The following is a 15562-nucleotide window of genomic DNA, read 5'->3' as shown; positions in this document are numbered from 1 at the left end:
CCATGAAGGTAGAGAGGATAGGGAGTCCTGCCATGCCAGAACCCCATGATATACCTGTATGTTAGGATGTCCTGAAACTTGACGAACATCTGGGCAGTGATGTTAAGTTCGTAGATGGTGGAGTTGATGTTGAAAGGGTTGATTCCACTCAATGCCCCTGAATGGTAGCTCTGACTGTTAGCAACCGCCAAAAAGACTCTGCCTTCAACATGGAAAACCTCCCAGTCTGTAGCACCATATGTCTGAAGGAGAAAGAAAGGTTGATTTTTTTCCCCCTGAGTTCTGAATCATGTTTTTGAACAGCGTGTCATTGTGAAATAGGTCAGCGTGGTTGGCGTCACACTGTTCTATTCTGGCATTAACTGTCGGGAGTTACTGCCCGTGTCTGCATATGGGTGTATTTGGGCGGAATGGGCTCATGGGCCAGAAGGGCCTGTATCTCTAAAGAATACTCAGCTCAGTTGGTGCAATTGACCAATTAGAATTAAAGGACACCAGCTGGGTAACTGAAACTATATCACATTTTGTTTTAAACAACTTAAAACATCTGCTCTCTCACTCACTTAGGCACTGTGCCCACAAGATATAGGAGCAGAAGTAGGCCCATTGGCCCATTGAGTCTTCTCTGCTATTCTAATCATAAGCTGATCCGTCCTCCCACTCAGCCCACTCCCGGCTTTCTCCCTCTAACCCTTGATGCCCTGACAAATAAAATTTCTCTTGATCTCTGTCTTAAATACACCCAACGGCCTTACTTCCACAGCCTCCTGTGGCAAAAAGTTCTGCAGGCTCATGACCTCCTGACTAAAGAAGTTTTTCCACATCTCTGTTTTAAATTGGTGCCCATTTATCCCGACTCCCTAGACTTGTCCTAGACTCCCCTACCGTGGGAAACATCCTCGCCACATCTACTCCCTCCAGGCCTTTAAGCATTCGAAATGCCTCTATGAAGTCCCTCCTCGTCCTTCTGAACTCCAACTAGAACCATCCAAGAGCTGACAATTGTTCCTCATTATACCAACCCTTTCATTCTAGTCAATCTTCTCTGAACCCTCTCCGTCTTTTCTCAAATACGGCACCTAAAGCTGTACACAGTATATTCACCTTCTTCACAATCATCTCAACCTGGAGGTTAAACTTTAGGGTATCCTGGACGAGGACTCCCAAGCCCCTTTGCACCTCCTAATTTTCTCTAAATTACAAAAGGGAATAGTCTGCCCATCTATTTCTTCTTCCAAAGTGCATGACCGTACATTTTCCAACACTGTATTTCATCCACCACCTCTTTGCCCATTCTCCCAATCGATCCATTAGTCTCTCTGCAGCCCAGCCACCTATTTTGGTATGATCTGCAAATTTAGACACAAATCCATCTTGTAAATAAATAAACCACCTTTGAAAAAGGGAAAAAAGACTCCCTCTACAAGTGTGTCCTCACCTGCAGCCTCTACTACTTGTAGAGGGAGTCTTCTTTCCCTTTTACAAAGGTAGTTTATTGAGTGATTACAAGAAATCACATTTATATAATATAAAATTTCAGTTACACACTATTTACAGGTCAAATTATATTATGAACATTACCATCCAGAAGACACCTGAGCTCCTGTGGCGCCCACCAGTCCCAGAAATCCCCCATCATACCTGTGGACACCACATACTCCTGCTCCAGGGACACACGAGAACAGATGTGACCCTGTAGGATGGGCAGACAGTCAGCCCAGGATGTCCCCTCGACTGCCCGCTGCTTGGGTCCATAAACGCCCAGCTTGGCCAATCCCAGGAGCAAGCTGACCTCCAACCAACCCACCCCCTTCCTCACTGGGTGACTGTAAATCAGGAGGGTGGGACTGAAATGAAGCCAAATCTTGAGGAGCAGCCCCTTCGGATATTCAAACAGAGGCTCAATGACAATGAAAACAGGCGAGGGAGTGAATCTGACTGTAACATATCAAATTATGAAAGGAGTAGATAAAATGGAAGCAGGAAGGTTGTATCCATTGGCAAGTGAGATAGAACTAGGGAACAGAGCCCCAGACCCTAACAGGGGAAGATGGTTTTTAGTGTCCATCCCTTGGTGAGTCGCCTTACAGAATTATTGGAACACACAGGAGGCTGCAAATGCTGGAATCTGAAGCCAAGCATAGTCTGTTGGTGGAACTCAGCGGGGGAAAATAAAGAGTGTTCGATGATTCAGGGCAAAACCCTTCATCAGGACTGATGAAAGTTAGAACAAGAGCAAGGTCAGAGAGGTGAGGTAGGGACCGCACATAGAACTGGAGAAGCAGGCAGGGGTGGAACGTGACTGGCAGAGGTAGGGAAGTGGCATATGGCAGACAAGGGATACCGTTCACCCCACTGCTCTCTCCACTCCCACCATCCCCTGGATCCACAGGGTCTCTCTTTATACCACCACTCTCATTGGTTACATTGTAGAGAACGGAATCATTGGCCTTGATCTTGACCGCATGCGCCCTCTTTTGGAACTCTCCCTTCCCTACAGCCTCAAGACTCTGAAAAGGTGTCTGGGCTTCTTCTCCTACTATGCCCAGTGGACCCCCAATTATGTGGACAATGCCCGCCTCCTCGTCAAATCCTCCTCCTTTCCCTTGACATCAGAGGCCTGTGCAGCCTTCAGCCACATCAAGGTGGACATTTCCAAGGCTACGATGCACGGTGGATGAATCCACCCCCATTCCAGGTGGAGAGCAATGCATCCAACTTCACCCTAGCTGCCACCCTTAACCAGACGGGAAGTAGTCTTTTTTTTTCCCCACACCCTCCAGGGCCATGAAATTCAACACTCCTCTGTCGAGAAGAGGGCCCAGGCCATTGTTGAGGCGGTACAGCACTGGAGACACTACCTCGCCAGCAAACTATTTACCTTGCTGAGTGACTCACGTGCAGTTGCTTTCACATTCAACAACCAGCAGCAAGATAAAATCAAAAGCGACAAGATATTGAGGTAGAGAATCAAACTTTCCATCTACAATTATGATATATTGTACTGGCCCAGGAAACTCAATGATTCTCCAAATGCCCTATCCCACGGAACATGTGCCAGCACACAAATAGACTGGTTACAAGCCCTCCACATTGACCTCTGCCACCCCAAGGTCACCAGATTCTTTCACTTTATCAAAGTCTGCATCCTACCTTACTCCACTGAGGAGATCAGGACCATGACCAGAAATTGCCAGGTCTGTGCGGAGTGCAAACCACACTTCTAGTGACCAGAAAGAGCATATCTGAAAGAGCCCCTTTGAATGTCTGAGCATTGATTTCAATGTGTCCCTCCCCTCCTCTGAATGCAACGGGTACTTTTTCAACATCATTGAGGAGCGCTCATGTTTCCCATTCACCATTCCCTGCCTGGACATGACCAATGCCACAGTCATCAAGGCCCTGCACAATCTCTTCATCCTGTTCAGGTACCCCTGCTATATTCATAGTGACCGAGGGTCCTCTGCTGGCCAGAGGCATTTCCAAAAGCTACAACCCCCAAGGGAATGGGCAAGTGGAAAGGGAGAATGCTACCGTCTGGAAGGCCATCCTCCTAGTCCTGAGATCTAGAGGCCTTCCAGTCTCCACTGGCAAGATACCTCCACTCAATCAGATTGTTCCTATGTACCACCACCAATGCCACTCTACATGAAAGGATGTTTTCCTTCCCCAGGAAGCACGCTTCAGCAATCACGCTGCCATCCTCAGGGCCGGTCCTACACCAAAAGCATGTGAGGAGCCATAAGTCTGACCCACTGGTCGAAAGGATCTATCCACTCCATGCCAACCCCCAATATGACTACATGGCGTACCACAATGGGTATGAGGTCATGGTCTCTGTTCAGGACCTGGAGACCCTGAGACCATTGCCGACCACTCCGCACCCCCTTCCACGATTCAGCGGTGTCATAGTATGTTACTCTGCCCCCGTGGTTGACATGTCAGATCCAGCACCACACATCCACCAAGCTGACACCAATGGCAACATACAGGTGTCCCAGACCAACCAAGATTCAACACCTGCACCACAGCCAGACCTGCCTACGATGATCACAGTGGCAGACCAGACCACCCAAAAGACTCAATATGTAAGAACACTTCACTCCACTAAACTCTTTCTAAAACAAGGGTTGAATGTGGTAAACCACTGTATATATGTTTGGATGTGTTAGGACACGCCTCCCACTGACCCCTGGATGAAGGCGACTTTGCCACAGCCCCCTCCTGAGTCCAGGACAGTCAACCAGCATGGACATATCTTCATTCTGTTTGAATAAAAGCCTATCAGTTTCTCTATAACTTCTAGCCTTTGAAGTTATTGATGGTGCATCATCACCTTAAACCCATACCTTCCAGTGAGTGATGCTTTTACCCTGGGGAAGAGATTCTGACTCTCCACCCTATCAATGCATCTCTTGATTTTATAAACTTCTATCAGTTCACAACTCAGCCTCCTACACTCCAGAGAAAACAATACAAGTTTATTGAAAGCCCTCCACCTAACTCATACCCTCCAAAGCAGCAATGTCCTGCCCACCCTATCAAGGCTGGATATTCTCATCACCTCCTTTTGACCAGGTACCAGCAAAACTCCACAGAGGACTGGGAAAATTCTTCTCAACACCAAGCCCGCCAAGTGCAACACCCTTTTATCAGCTTTGTAGATGACTGGACATTAAACAAATTTGTCTTGCCTTTCTGTACTGCTGGACTGATGGCAGAGTTATAACCAGGCTGGAAAAGGTGGGCTAGAGGTGCAGCTACGTAAGTAACTGCAAAACTAACTGTGGTGCTGGGGAACTCAGGGAGAAACTGCTGGCAGATTCTTGCATGTTCTTCAGCCTTTTGTGTTAGATAATCTTTGAGGCTCCTCCTTCTGATGGCCAATGGATGTGGCAGGTTAGGAAAGGAATTCTCTTCTGTCTCTTAGTTATATGATTGAAGGTTGGGCCTTAAAGGGAATTCTTAACTGTTTATGAAGAACACGACCCTGATTGCAATACATAGATGTGCCAGAGAAATTCAACATCTAGAGGAATTAAAGGGTAACTAATGTTTCGGGCCTGTCCCTTTCATCAAAGTATGTTGTCAAATATACCGGGGCCGAATCATTGGTTACATTTTACCTCCTATAGATGTTGTGTTACCTGCTGAGTTTCTCCAGCACCTTCTGTGTATCGCACTGGGCCCCCACATCTGCCTGTTTTTTGTTTAACCGCACAACCCCCATAGAGTCATTCTCAAATGAGAGCCATAGATATATTTTGGTTCAGGGATGGCAGTGGTGGGGGGGGGGGGGGGGGGTGTGGCAGAGTTGTAACCAGGGCAGGGAGAGAGGGTGGAGAAAGAGATCAGACAAGGACCTGTGGATGAGTTGTGCAGGCCTGTGGACCTGTGACTTCTCCTGCTTCAATATCCCAGAGAGCGGGACTGTTCATCGGCAATGGGACGTGAGATGGCCAAAGGCCATGGAAAAGATGAAGAGGGAAGCTGACAACTCAGCTTCTGCTACAGTATAAATGTCTCAGGAAAATGTCATCATTAGCGTGTGCGTCTGTCTCAGCTTTTCCTGAAGGGAGATACTTACACCATTACTGGTGTCGCAAGTTGAGTGAGATGTCAGCACACTGACTTATATCTCTGCCTCAGGGAGACATCTGCAGAGTTACTCAGAGATATTGAGAATCACTGGTGTCTCTCCTTCGGAGACAATGGCACATGCACTGGTATCCTGCCCCAGGGAGATATCTGCAAAGTCAGTCAGAGATGTCAACAGTGTACCTAATGTCTCTCTTCAAGAGACAATGGCACTTGTACTAGTTTCCCTGCCTCAAAGAGATATTATACAGTCAGTCACTGGTGTCTCTCCCTCAGGAGATGTTTCCATAGTCACTGGTGTTTCTCTCTCAGGAGACATGACCAGTCACTTCTGTCTCTCCTTCAGGAGATGTCTCCACAATCATTTGTCTCTCTCCCTCAGGGGTCATCTGCTGGGGGAGACACACCAGTGACTGTGGCGATGTCTTAAAGTTACTGTGAGATATCTCCCCAAGACAGTGATACCAGGAAGCGTGCAGACATCTCCCTGAAGAAATGAGGGAGGAGGTAAACAAGGCAGGGAGAGAGGGAGGAGATACAGATCAGACAAGGACCAGAGGATGAGCGGTGCAGGCCTGCAGACCTGTGGTGATGTGTATCCCGGATACTATCTCCTGTATGTCGTCTCACGTGATGCTACATGCCGCATTTTTGTTTTACTGTAGCTCCACCCTTTACATGTTTTGTTTTTATTTACTGGATAGCATGCAAAATAAAGATTTTCTTTGGATCCTGCCACACATGCAATAAACATTTGAATTTAATTTGAGTCATAGATCATAAAAATGCAATGCCTTTACAGTGTCAGCGATTGGGACCAGGGTTTGAATCCTGCACTGTCTGTAAGGAGTTTGTACATCCTCTCTGTGTCTGTGTGGGTTTTCTCCAGTTACCTCCCACCATTCAAAATGTACTGGGGGTGTAGGTTAATTGGGTGTAAATTGGATAGCACGGACTTGTGGGCTGAAATGGCCTGTTAGCATGCTGCATGTCTAAATTTAAAATTTAATTCTGAGGATTTAGATCAGTCAAGATGTAAATAAGTGATGTGTTTTCTCACCAGTCTCCTCCAGTTCCTACCAACCTGCCAGGAAAATGGGAAATTCCCCTGCCTATTGTCACTTTGAGAGCACCTGTCTGCTCGAAGAAGGGAGGAACTGGACACTTACCAGTATTGACTGGAAAAGTCGGAATATTCCACCCAGTTGGACATAGATCCGGGAGTAGATCCGGGTTGAGGTTCCATTGAAGGTGTTCGCCACAACAAGGAAAGAGTAGGGTCCAATGGTGAAGAATTCCCAGTCGTAGGCACCTGAGGTGGGAATGGTCTGGTTTCTTTCAAACAGGCGTGACTTGGAGTTCCACTTGTAAATAATACTGTCAATGTTGTGATTGTCTCCTAAAAAGAAGCAAGATGGCATCAAGTTCAAGGATAAGGATCCCCGACCTTCATCTCCTCCACTGAAGGAACTCTTGTATCAGCAAAGGTGAACAGGACATGTAACCATGAACAGCTTCCTGCTTACTGTATAAGCAACCGACTGCATGCAATAGCCCAAAGCATTCTGCATCCACTGAAGTGTGGGTGCTGTTTCCCTGGAGGCATTACAGAAGCCAATTGGTTTGTATGTGGTTTCCATAGAAATCAGTTATTCAAGTAAGCTTAAAAACCCCTGGTATTCAGCACCTATAGGGATTAGTAGATGCCAGAAAGTGAGTTCTCCAGTTGCTTGAGACTCACTCTTACAATGCCTAACTAATACATCAGCATTAAAAATAAACAGTTTAAAAGACAAAAGACAGTGTAAAATTTAATTTGAAAAAAAATCAGTATTGTCAATATTTATGTAAAGTTCACTTTGATCAGGTAATTCCCGTAACTTACAAAACTTAAATTTAAAATTGAACCCCAGTTGCTGGGACTGTATCAGTGTTCCACTAAGTGCTATCACCATGCCTCCATCATAATTAACCCTTGCAAACACCCCCCTCCCTGCCAAGTTTACAGAAAAATCCTTTCTAATATATGGGCTCAAGTCAGGCGGCATCAACCAGCTCTTCATCCTGGGCGATACCATTTTATTCAAACACAACTTTATTCAAATTTTATTCGAAAAGCTGATATGAGCAAGGCACAACCAAGGCACTTCACTGGCTGAATATTTTTTCCCATCTTATTACTTCAGAGAACATGTACTTTTACAATTTTAAACTTCTATTTAAATTTTTATTTATTCTTATTTATTTTATTTTGAATTCCAGATAACAGGGATTTCATTGTATTAACACCCAATGCACTTTTAATTCACACCTCTTTTGAAATTACACATATTACCCAATAGAATGAGAAACATGCCAGTAGATCTAACGAGTTTAAAGAGTGAGGAAACTACAGGCCAGTAAGACCCCAGTGAGTTTCAAGGAGCAAAACCCCACTGAATTGATGAGTTAATTGAACTCTGTTAACTGGTTCATTAGTGTGTAGGTAAATTGGAGAAATTGGCAGGAGCTGATAGGAATGTGGGGAGAGGTTAATGTAGGATTGGTGTAATTGGATAGTTGATTTCCCCACATCCCACCAATCATGAATTATTTGGGATGTGGGAGAAAACTGGAGCACCCAGTGTTCACAGGGAGAACATGCAAACTCTACATAGATAACACCCGACATTGGGATTGAGCCTGGATCTCTGGAGCTGTGAAGCAGATGCTCGTCCCATTGTACTGCCTTAAATTGACCTTCTAAAATTAGCAATGTCTCAATACTGGATCAGCTGTTAACATTTAATGTTAAGAATGTAATGTCTTGGTTTCAAATTGTTGTGATATGTTTTTACATTTATCATCTACTTGGATAATGGAGTATGATTAAATAAGTGTGAAGTGATGCAATTATCAGACAAGGCTGAACTTGAAGACTGAGTACGTGGTTAATGGCAGGATTCTTAACAGTGGGGAGAAACAGAGAGATTGAGGAGTCCACGTGCATAGATCCCCTATGGATGCTATACGAGATAGGATGGTTAACAAGGTGCATAGTGTGTTGGTCTTCATGAGTCAGAGGCAATGTTGTAGCTCTGTAAAACTCTGGTTAGACCATACCTGGAGTATTCTGGTCGCCTCATTACAGGAAAGATGTTGATGCTTTGGAGAGGGAGAGGAGGAGGTTTACCAGGATGTTGCCTGGATTGGAGAACATGTCGAATGAAGCACGATAAATTGATAATCAATACTCTAAAGGATATCACTGAAGATAAAATAGTCAAGCTTCCTGTGGATGACCTTGTTTCCCATTCCAGAAAGCCTGAGAAAGGTGACAATCTCCTCAGCAGATGTGGTGCTATGTGAAGGTATCTTGGCATTTTACCTGCAGGATATGTGGGACATGTTTCAGGTGAAATTGCTTGTAGACACTGTTGCAGACACCAGATTGTCAAGCAGAGTATCAAGGGACATTAGTGAAAGGCAATGGGACTTGGAACAAATTTTAGTTCAGTATTATAACATTTGTCAAGGCAGCTTTTGAAGAATTCTGACTCCAGTCTGAAAGAACAGGGGTTACCTTGAGGTTCAAATCCATAATTTTCTTAAGGTCGCCGTGCAGGTTGATAGGACAGTTAAGGCGGCCAGTGGTATTGAGTTCAGGAATGCTGAGATGATGTTGCAGCTCTATAAATCTCTGGTGAGACTACATTTAGAATATTGTGTTCAGTTCTGGTCAGCTCGTTACAGGAAAGCTATGGAGCGGGTGGAGGGGAGATTTGCCAGGATGTTGCCTGGATCAGAAAATAGGTCTTATGAGGCAAGGTTAGCAAATCTAGGACTTTTCTCTTTAGAGCAAAGAAGGATGAGAGGTGACTTAATAGAGATCAACAAGATTCTGAGAGGCATAGATACAGTAGAGAGACAGCACTTTTTTTCCTCAGGGTAAGAGAGGCAAACACCAGAGGACATCTGTACAAAGTGATGGGAGAAAGGTTTAGGGGAGACATCAGGGGTATTTCTTTTACACACTGAGAGTTATGGGTGCCAGGAATGCCTTACCAGGGGTGGTGATGGAGGTTGAAACAATAGGGGCATTTTAGAGACTCTTAGACAGGCACATGGATGAAGGAAAAACAAAGAGTTACAAGGTGGGGAGCATTTTGGATTTTTTTAGGAGGTACAGGGTATATGGGTCGCCACAACATTGTGGCCGAAGTACCTGTACTGTGCTGTAATGTTCTATGTCAGCAAGTTTTGGAGTGACCAAGGATGAGAGGTGACTTATTAGAGGTAAGTTATGAAGGGCTTTAATAGGGTGGACAGCTTGTATCTTTTTCCTGAGCTAACCATGGGAAATTCCAGAGGTGAGTGGAGGAAAGTTTAGGGGAGATGTCAGAGCTAAGTACTTTTACACAGAGAAAGGTGGGTGCTTGGAATGCATTGCCAGGGGTGGTGGTGGAGGCTGGTACAATGGGCTTTTAGATAGGCATGTGTGTGCAAGAGAACAATTTCCCATTGTTAGCCCAGGAAAAAGGTACGAGCTGTCCACCCTTTTAAAGCTCTTCATAACTTACCTCTAATAAGTCACCTCTCATCCTTGGTCACTCCAAAACTTGCTGACATAGAATATTACAGCACAGTACAGGTCCTTTAGCCACAATGTTGTGGCAACCCATATACCCTGTACCTACTAAAAAAAGACAAAATGCTCCCCACCTCGTAACTCTTTGTTTTTCCTTCATCCATGTGCCTGTCTAAGAGTCTCTAAAATGGATATGAGGTATGATTGTTGTGAAATAGGCTTACATAGGTCAGCACAGCATTATGGGCTGAAAGGCCTGTATTGTGCTCGAATGTTCAGTGTCCGTTAACCTGATTGCTTCCTGGAGTTAATTTGCTTATTTAATCATCATCCTGTATGAAATAAGGATCAATTGTGATTAACAATTTACATCAATTTCAACCATTTTTTTCTTGTCCCTTGTGTGCTATTGTCAGCTTATTGGAACAGGATTAATTCCATCATCACTGATCTGCATCTGAATACCATCTACTGTGGCAGATACTGTCAATGGCTCAACATACCTATACCATTTTTTTTTAAATTTCTATGGAATACTGACAGTCAAAACTGACAAACATCAACAATAAAGGAAAAGTTGAAACATGCTTGATTTTTGTTCTGACTTGTAATCCTGTTCTGATTTACCCAGAAAACCATGGAATGGAATTTTCTTCCAGAAATGTAAAAATATCTTTTCTGAAATTCCACGTAATTGTCTCAGGAATTAGCCAAGTGAATCAATGCTACTATATCCCTTTTTAGGTAAGGGGGGGTAAAACTATGAACAGTATTTCAGGTGTGGCCTTGCCAACACCCTGCTGAACTGGAACAAAACCTCTCTGATCTTAACCTCCAAAGGGCAACATGTTTGATTTCTTAATGACTTGCTGGACCTGTCCATTAACTTTTTGTGATTCAAGCACTGGAAAATTCTGAATTTCACTTATTTGCAGTCTCTCTCTATTTAGGCAATAACCCACCACATTAAACTTTGTTAGCCAGCTTTTTCAACCAATGACTCAAACTGTTGCAGAATCACAACATGCCCTCCATCTATTTTCATATCTTCAGCAGACTTTTAAACCTTGCACTTCATCAGCTCCTCCAGGCCACTGATGGAAACTTAAACAATGGAAGGCCAAGAACCAACCCCTGGGGTGATCCATCAGTTAAATCCCCTCGTCTTCTCTGTGACAGATGGTTTTCAATGCATGCTGCCACACTTCCTCCAATAACTCAGGCTCTTGATGTGCATGCCAGCCTCTTATGTGGCACCCTGACACGTGGTTTCAGAAAGCAAAATACATCACATCTACAGGTTCTCCTATGTCAACTTGTCCTGTCACATTCTCAAAGAATTGGCACAAATCTGTCAAACAATTCACCTTTCATAAAACTGTATTAACCAGCTTTGATCACTCTGAGCTTTCTTAGATGATTTGATATTTTCTCTTTGATGACTGACTCTCACATCTTGCTAACATTAAACTCTCTGATAGAGAGTTCGCCACCTCTGTCTTTCTCCCTTTTTTGAACAAGGGGTGTTCTTGGTGAAGAGCTCAGGGCTGAAACATTGGTTATATTTGTTTGACTCCTGTGTACACTGCGTGACCTGCTGAATTTCTCCAGTACTTTTGGGTATTTATTACAATCATAGCATCTGTGGACATCCTTGTTTCACATGTTTTCCCATCTCCTGGAATTCAGTGTGCTTTGAATGTATTCCCAAAGCCGCTGCAGAAAATTGTTCCAGGGCTTTGTCCTTACGACAGTGAAGGATGGGCAATGTAATTCCAAGTCTGCTGGACTCCACTGCAGATGGAGTTGTTCTTGCACCCTCTTCTCACTGGGAGAGGTCACAGCCTGGGGGGGGGGGGGGGGGGGGCTGTCCCAGAAGAGAGGTTGAGTGACTGCATTTGGTAAATGGTGCATACGGCCACTTCTCTGCAGAAAACAGTTTCTGTTCTGATTTTTGGCATCTGCAGTTTCTTCTGTTATTCTCCAATTATAGTGCAAATCACAAATGAGCTGGAGAAACTCAGCAGGTCACACGGTGTCCATAGGAAATTAAGGATAACCTATGTTTTGGGCCTGGGCTCTTATTCACGCGCCTGCCTGTATTTTTGCTCATACCTTGATGAAGAGTTCAAGCCCAAAACATTGGTTACCCTTTACTTCTAATGGATGCTGCATGATCTGCTGAGTTTCTCCAGCTCGTTTGTCAATTGGATTTGACCCCAGCATCTGCAGACTTTCTTGTTTAACTTCTGCAGTCATAGAGTGCCTTTATTGAGGTAAAGCATCCAAAGGCACTTCACATAGAGGCATTGTTATGGGTTTCATGCTGAGCTGTGTAGATAACTGTTAGGGCAGGTGATGAGACTTCAAGAGAGGGAGACGTGGGAAGGCAATTCCAAATCTTCGAAGCCAGGTTGCCAAGGGATGCCACCGATGGTGAGGTGAGAGTAATCAGGGAAATGAGCAAGAGCCTCAGATGGGAGGAGCACAAATTTTGATACCTGATGCACCACCAGGTTATTTATGAATGTGGCCACTGAGGTAAACTCTGATAATCCAGCACTTTGGTGGTGGTTCACTAGTAGATTTTCCAGACTATTGGATGCTATTGATTCTCCAATGCATTTCGTTTTTAGATGATTCTCAGTTTAAATGTTCCTGTGAATTCATTGAGCTTCAAGGGAGAGCAGGAATGGGGCGAGTTAAGAGGGAATGCAGTGAAGATGACCTGATTGGCCGGACGCTAAACTATCCAGATTTTCAAATAGCCAAATCACAGATTAACAGATTTTTTTTTGCTATAAATAGGAAAAGGCGAATTACTTTCTATCCTTGCTTTTTGTGGCCCTGGAAAACTCTGGGCAATTATCATCCAAACACACCACATGGCCAAATACTGCTCAAACTATGGCGAGATGGTCTACAGGAAGGAGAGCGAGTCTGGCAGCATGGGGTCATATTAACAAACAACCCTCCCCCCTCAATGTCAGCTGGGATTTGACTTCAGAAGTTAGGGTGGGGCATATGTCCCTGTCTGTATCAATAGTGTTGAAATGGAGATGGTCAAGAGCTTTAGGTTTCAAGATGTAAATGTCCTGGTCCAGCCACATGATGTTACAATCAAGAAGCTGCAAAATGCCTCTACATCCTCAGAAGGTGAAGGAAATCTAGTGTGCTCCCAGTGGCTTTTCCAATTTTTTTAAGATACACCATAAAGAAGTATCTTATCTGGATGCATCACAGCTTGGGGTGGAAACTGCCACGAGAAGCTGCAGAGCTGTGAACACAGCTCAGGCCATCACGCAAACCCACCTCCCCACCAATGACTCCATCTGTACCTCCAAGCCTTGGAAAGCAGCCAACATATTAATGAGCACACCCACCCCAGCCATACTCCCTTTTCCCCTCTCCCATTGGGCAGCACATGCAGGAGCTTGAAAGCAAACACAACAAGATTCAAGGACAGCTTCTTTCCCATTGTCATCAGAACCTTGAATAGACATGCAAAAGATGGATCTCTTGTCCTCAAAGTTACCTCAACATAAACTTTGCACTATTTTAATGGTACCTTTCTCCAAAACACTATCTTCAGCACCTTAGTTTTATTCCTGCGCTACATTTTGTACGCAAGTACGAGTTGACTTGCTTGGATACCATGCAAAACAATCTGTATCCTGGTACACGTGACAACAATTCAATTGTTGCCTCTATTTCTATTAGAAGTCAAAAATTTTGGCCCTTGCATTTCTAAACAACACCTTTGTGGTCTCCTTGGCAAAGGCTGCTTTTGAACATCATACAATTTTAAAGGTGCTACATAAATCAAAGCTCTTGACAGGTACACTGCTTTGTAAGATCCAGAGGAATGGTTGCTATAATTGTCGGTGACCCTCTAGGCAAACAAAACCATGCATTAGCAAGGTACAATATAATGCCTTAAGAAATGCCCAAAACAAAAAAAAATAATCCAGGTGAAGAGGGAGGATGGGCAGATGGAGGGCTGGAAGAGCTGGAACTGGTAAGTGATAGATGGATCCAGGTGGGGAGGGATGATGGGTAGATGAAGGGCTCCATATGATGGAGTCTGACAGAACAGGGAGGTGATGAGTGTCTGAAACATGAAAGTTTGCAGATGCTGTAATTGTAGTAAATCAAATCGAATTGCTGGAGAAACTCAGCCGGTCTTTCAGCTTCCGTGAAAGACAAAGATATATTGCTGCTGTTTCAGTCCTGAGGTCTTCTTCAAGGAATAAGCAGAATGAGCCAAAAGCAGGAAATTTAAGAACATCTCAGAATTCAGACAGTGCCGGCTGGGGGAGGCATCCAGACCAACAAAAGGTATTCATTGGATATGATAAGGGAGAGGTGACAATCTATCTCATCTGTGTGGAAGGTGACAGGAAAGGAAGCGACAGAGCTGGGGGAAGGTGACAGGGGATGAAGTCAGGGAGGGTGAGGGGAGGATGTGGAAGGGGTGGGGTGAGTGGGTTTATCGAAAGCCATATTAATAATATCCAATTGGAGGGTGCCCAGTCAGAAGATGAGGTGCTATTCTTCCAATTTGTGGGTGGTCTAACTCACATTGCCAGATGGACATTCATATTGGTAAGGGAATCGAGTGGGGAATTGAAATGGGAGGCCACTGGGAGATCCACACTATTGTGGTGGACAGAGCTGAGATGCTCAACAAAGTGATCTCCCAGCCTCTGCCTAATCTCTCTGATGTAGAGGAGACCACAATGGGACCATCGGATGTAGTAGATGACCCCTGCAGATTCACAGGTGAAATGTTGCTTCACTTGGAAGGATTGTTTGGGGAGAAGGTGTGGGTACAAGTGGAGCATCTCCTGTAGTCACAGGGGTAGGTGGCAAGGAGTGATTGGTGGGAGGGAGGAATGGACAAGGGAATCACAGAGGGAGCGGTCCCTGCAGAAATCGGAAAGGGAAATATATGTCTAGTGGTGGGATCACGTAGTAGGGTGGTGGAAATGGCAGAGAAGGATATGTTGTATGCAGAGGCTGGTGGGGTGGTAGGTGAGAACAAAGGGAATCCTGTCCTTGTGGCATATGGGGGTGGAGTGGAGGGAGCCAAGGCAGATGTGCAGGTAATGGAGGATATGTGGATGAGTGCTGAGTTGATGGTAGGAGAGGGATAGCCACATTGTTTGAAGAAAGAGGATATTTCTGATGATCTTGCATGGAAGTCCTCATCTTGGATGCAGATGTAATGGAGATGGAGGAATTGAGAGAATGAAATGGAATTCTTACACAGGACAAGGTGAAAAGAGGTTTAGTCATGTGCCTCCAGATTAGGGAGGGGGTGGTGAGTGGAGGAGTAGGTGAAGGGAACAGGATCCCAATGTGAGGAAGTATGCAGATGGACCTGATTGGGAGAGA

At 44.7% G+C, this 15562-nt stretch overlaps 1 protein-coding gene across 3 annotated transcripts in view; it reads right to left on the bottom strand.

Moving 5' to 3' along the window:
• Positions 1–15562, bottom strand: part of LOC138761679 (thrombospondin-type laminin G domain and EAR repeat-containing protein-like) — a 126737-nt gene that overhangs the window by 12982 nt on the left and 98193 nt on the right. For all 3 annotated transcript variants that reach the window (XM_069934250.1, XM_069934248.1, XM_069934251.1), the window contains exons 9-10: positions 6768–6997; positions 55–242 (exon numbers count right to left, since the gene is read on the bottom strand). In XM_069934250.1, coding sequence (XP_069790351.1) covers positions 55–242; positions 6768–6997 — 418 coding nt within the window. The remainder of the gene's footprint in view (positions 1–54; positions 243–6767; positions 6998–15562) is intronic.

The sequence above is a fragment of the Narcine bancroftii genome, chromosome 4, assembly GCF_036971445.1.
Source record: "Narcine bancroftii isolate sNarBan1 chromosome 4, sNarBan1.hap1, whole genome shotgun sequence".
NCBI classification, from domain to species: Eukaryota; Metazoa; Chordata; class Chondrichthyes; order Torpediniformes; family Narcinidae; genus Narcine; species Narcine bancroftii.
The sequence above is the reverse complement of the archived record's forward strand: the minus strand, read 5'-3'. Positions and strand labels throughout refer to the sequence as shown.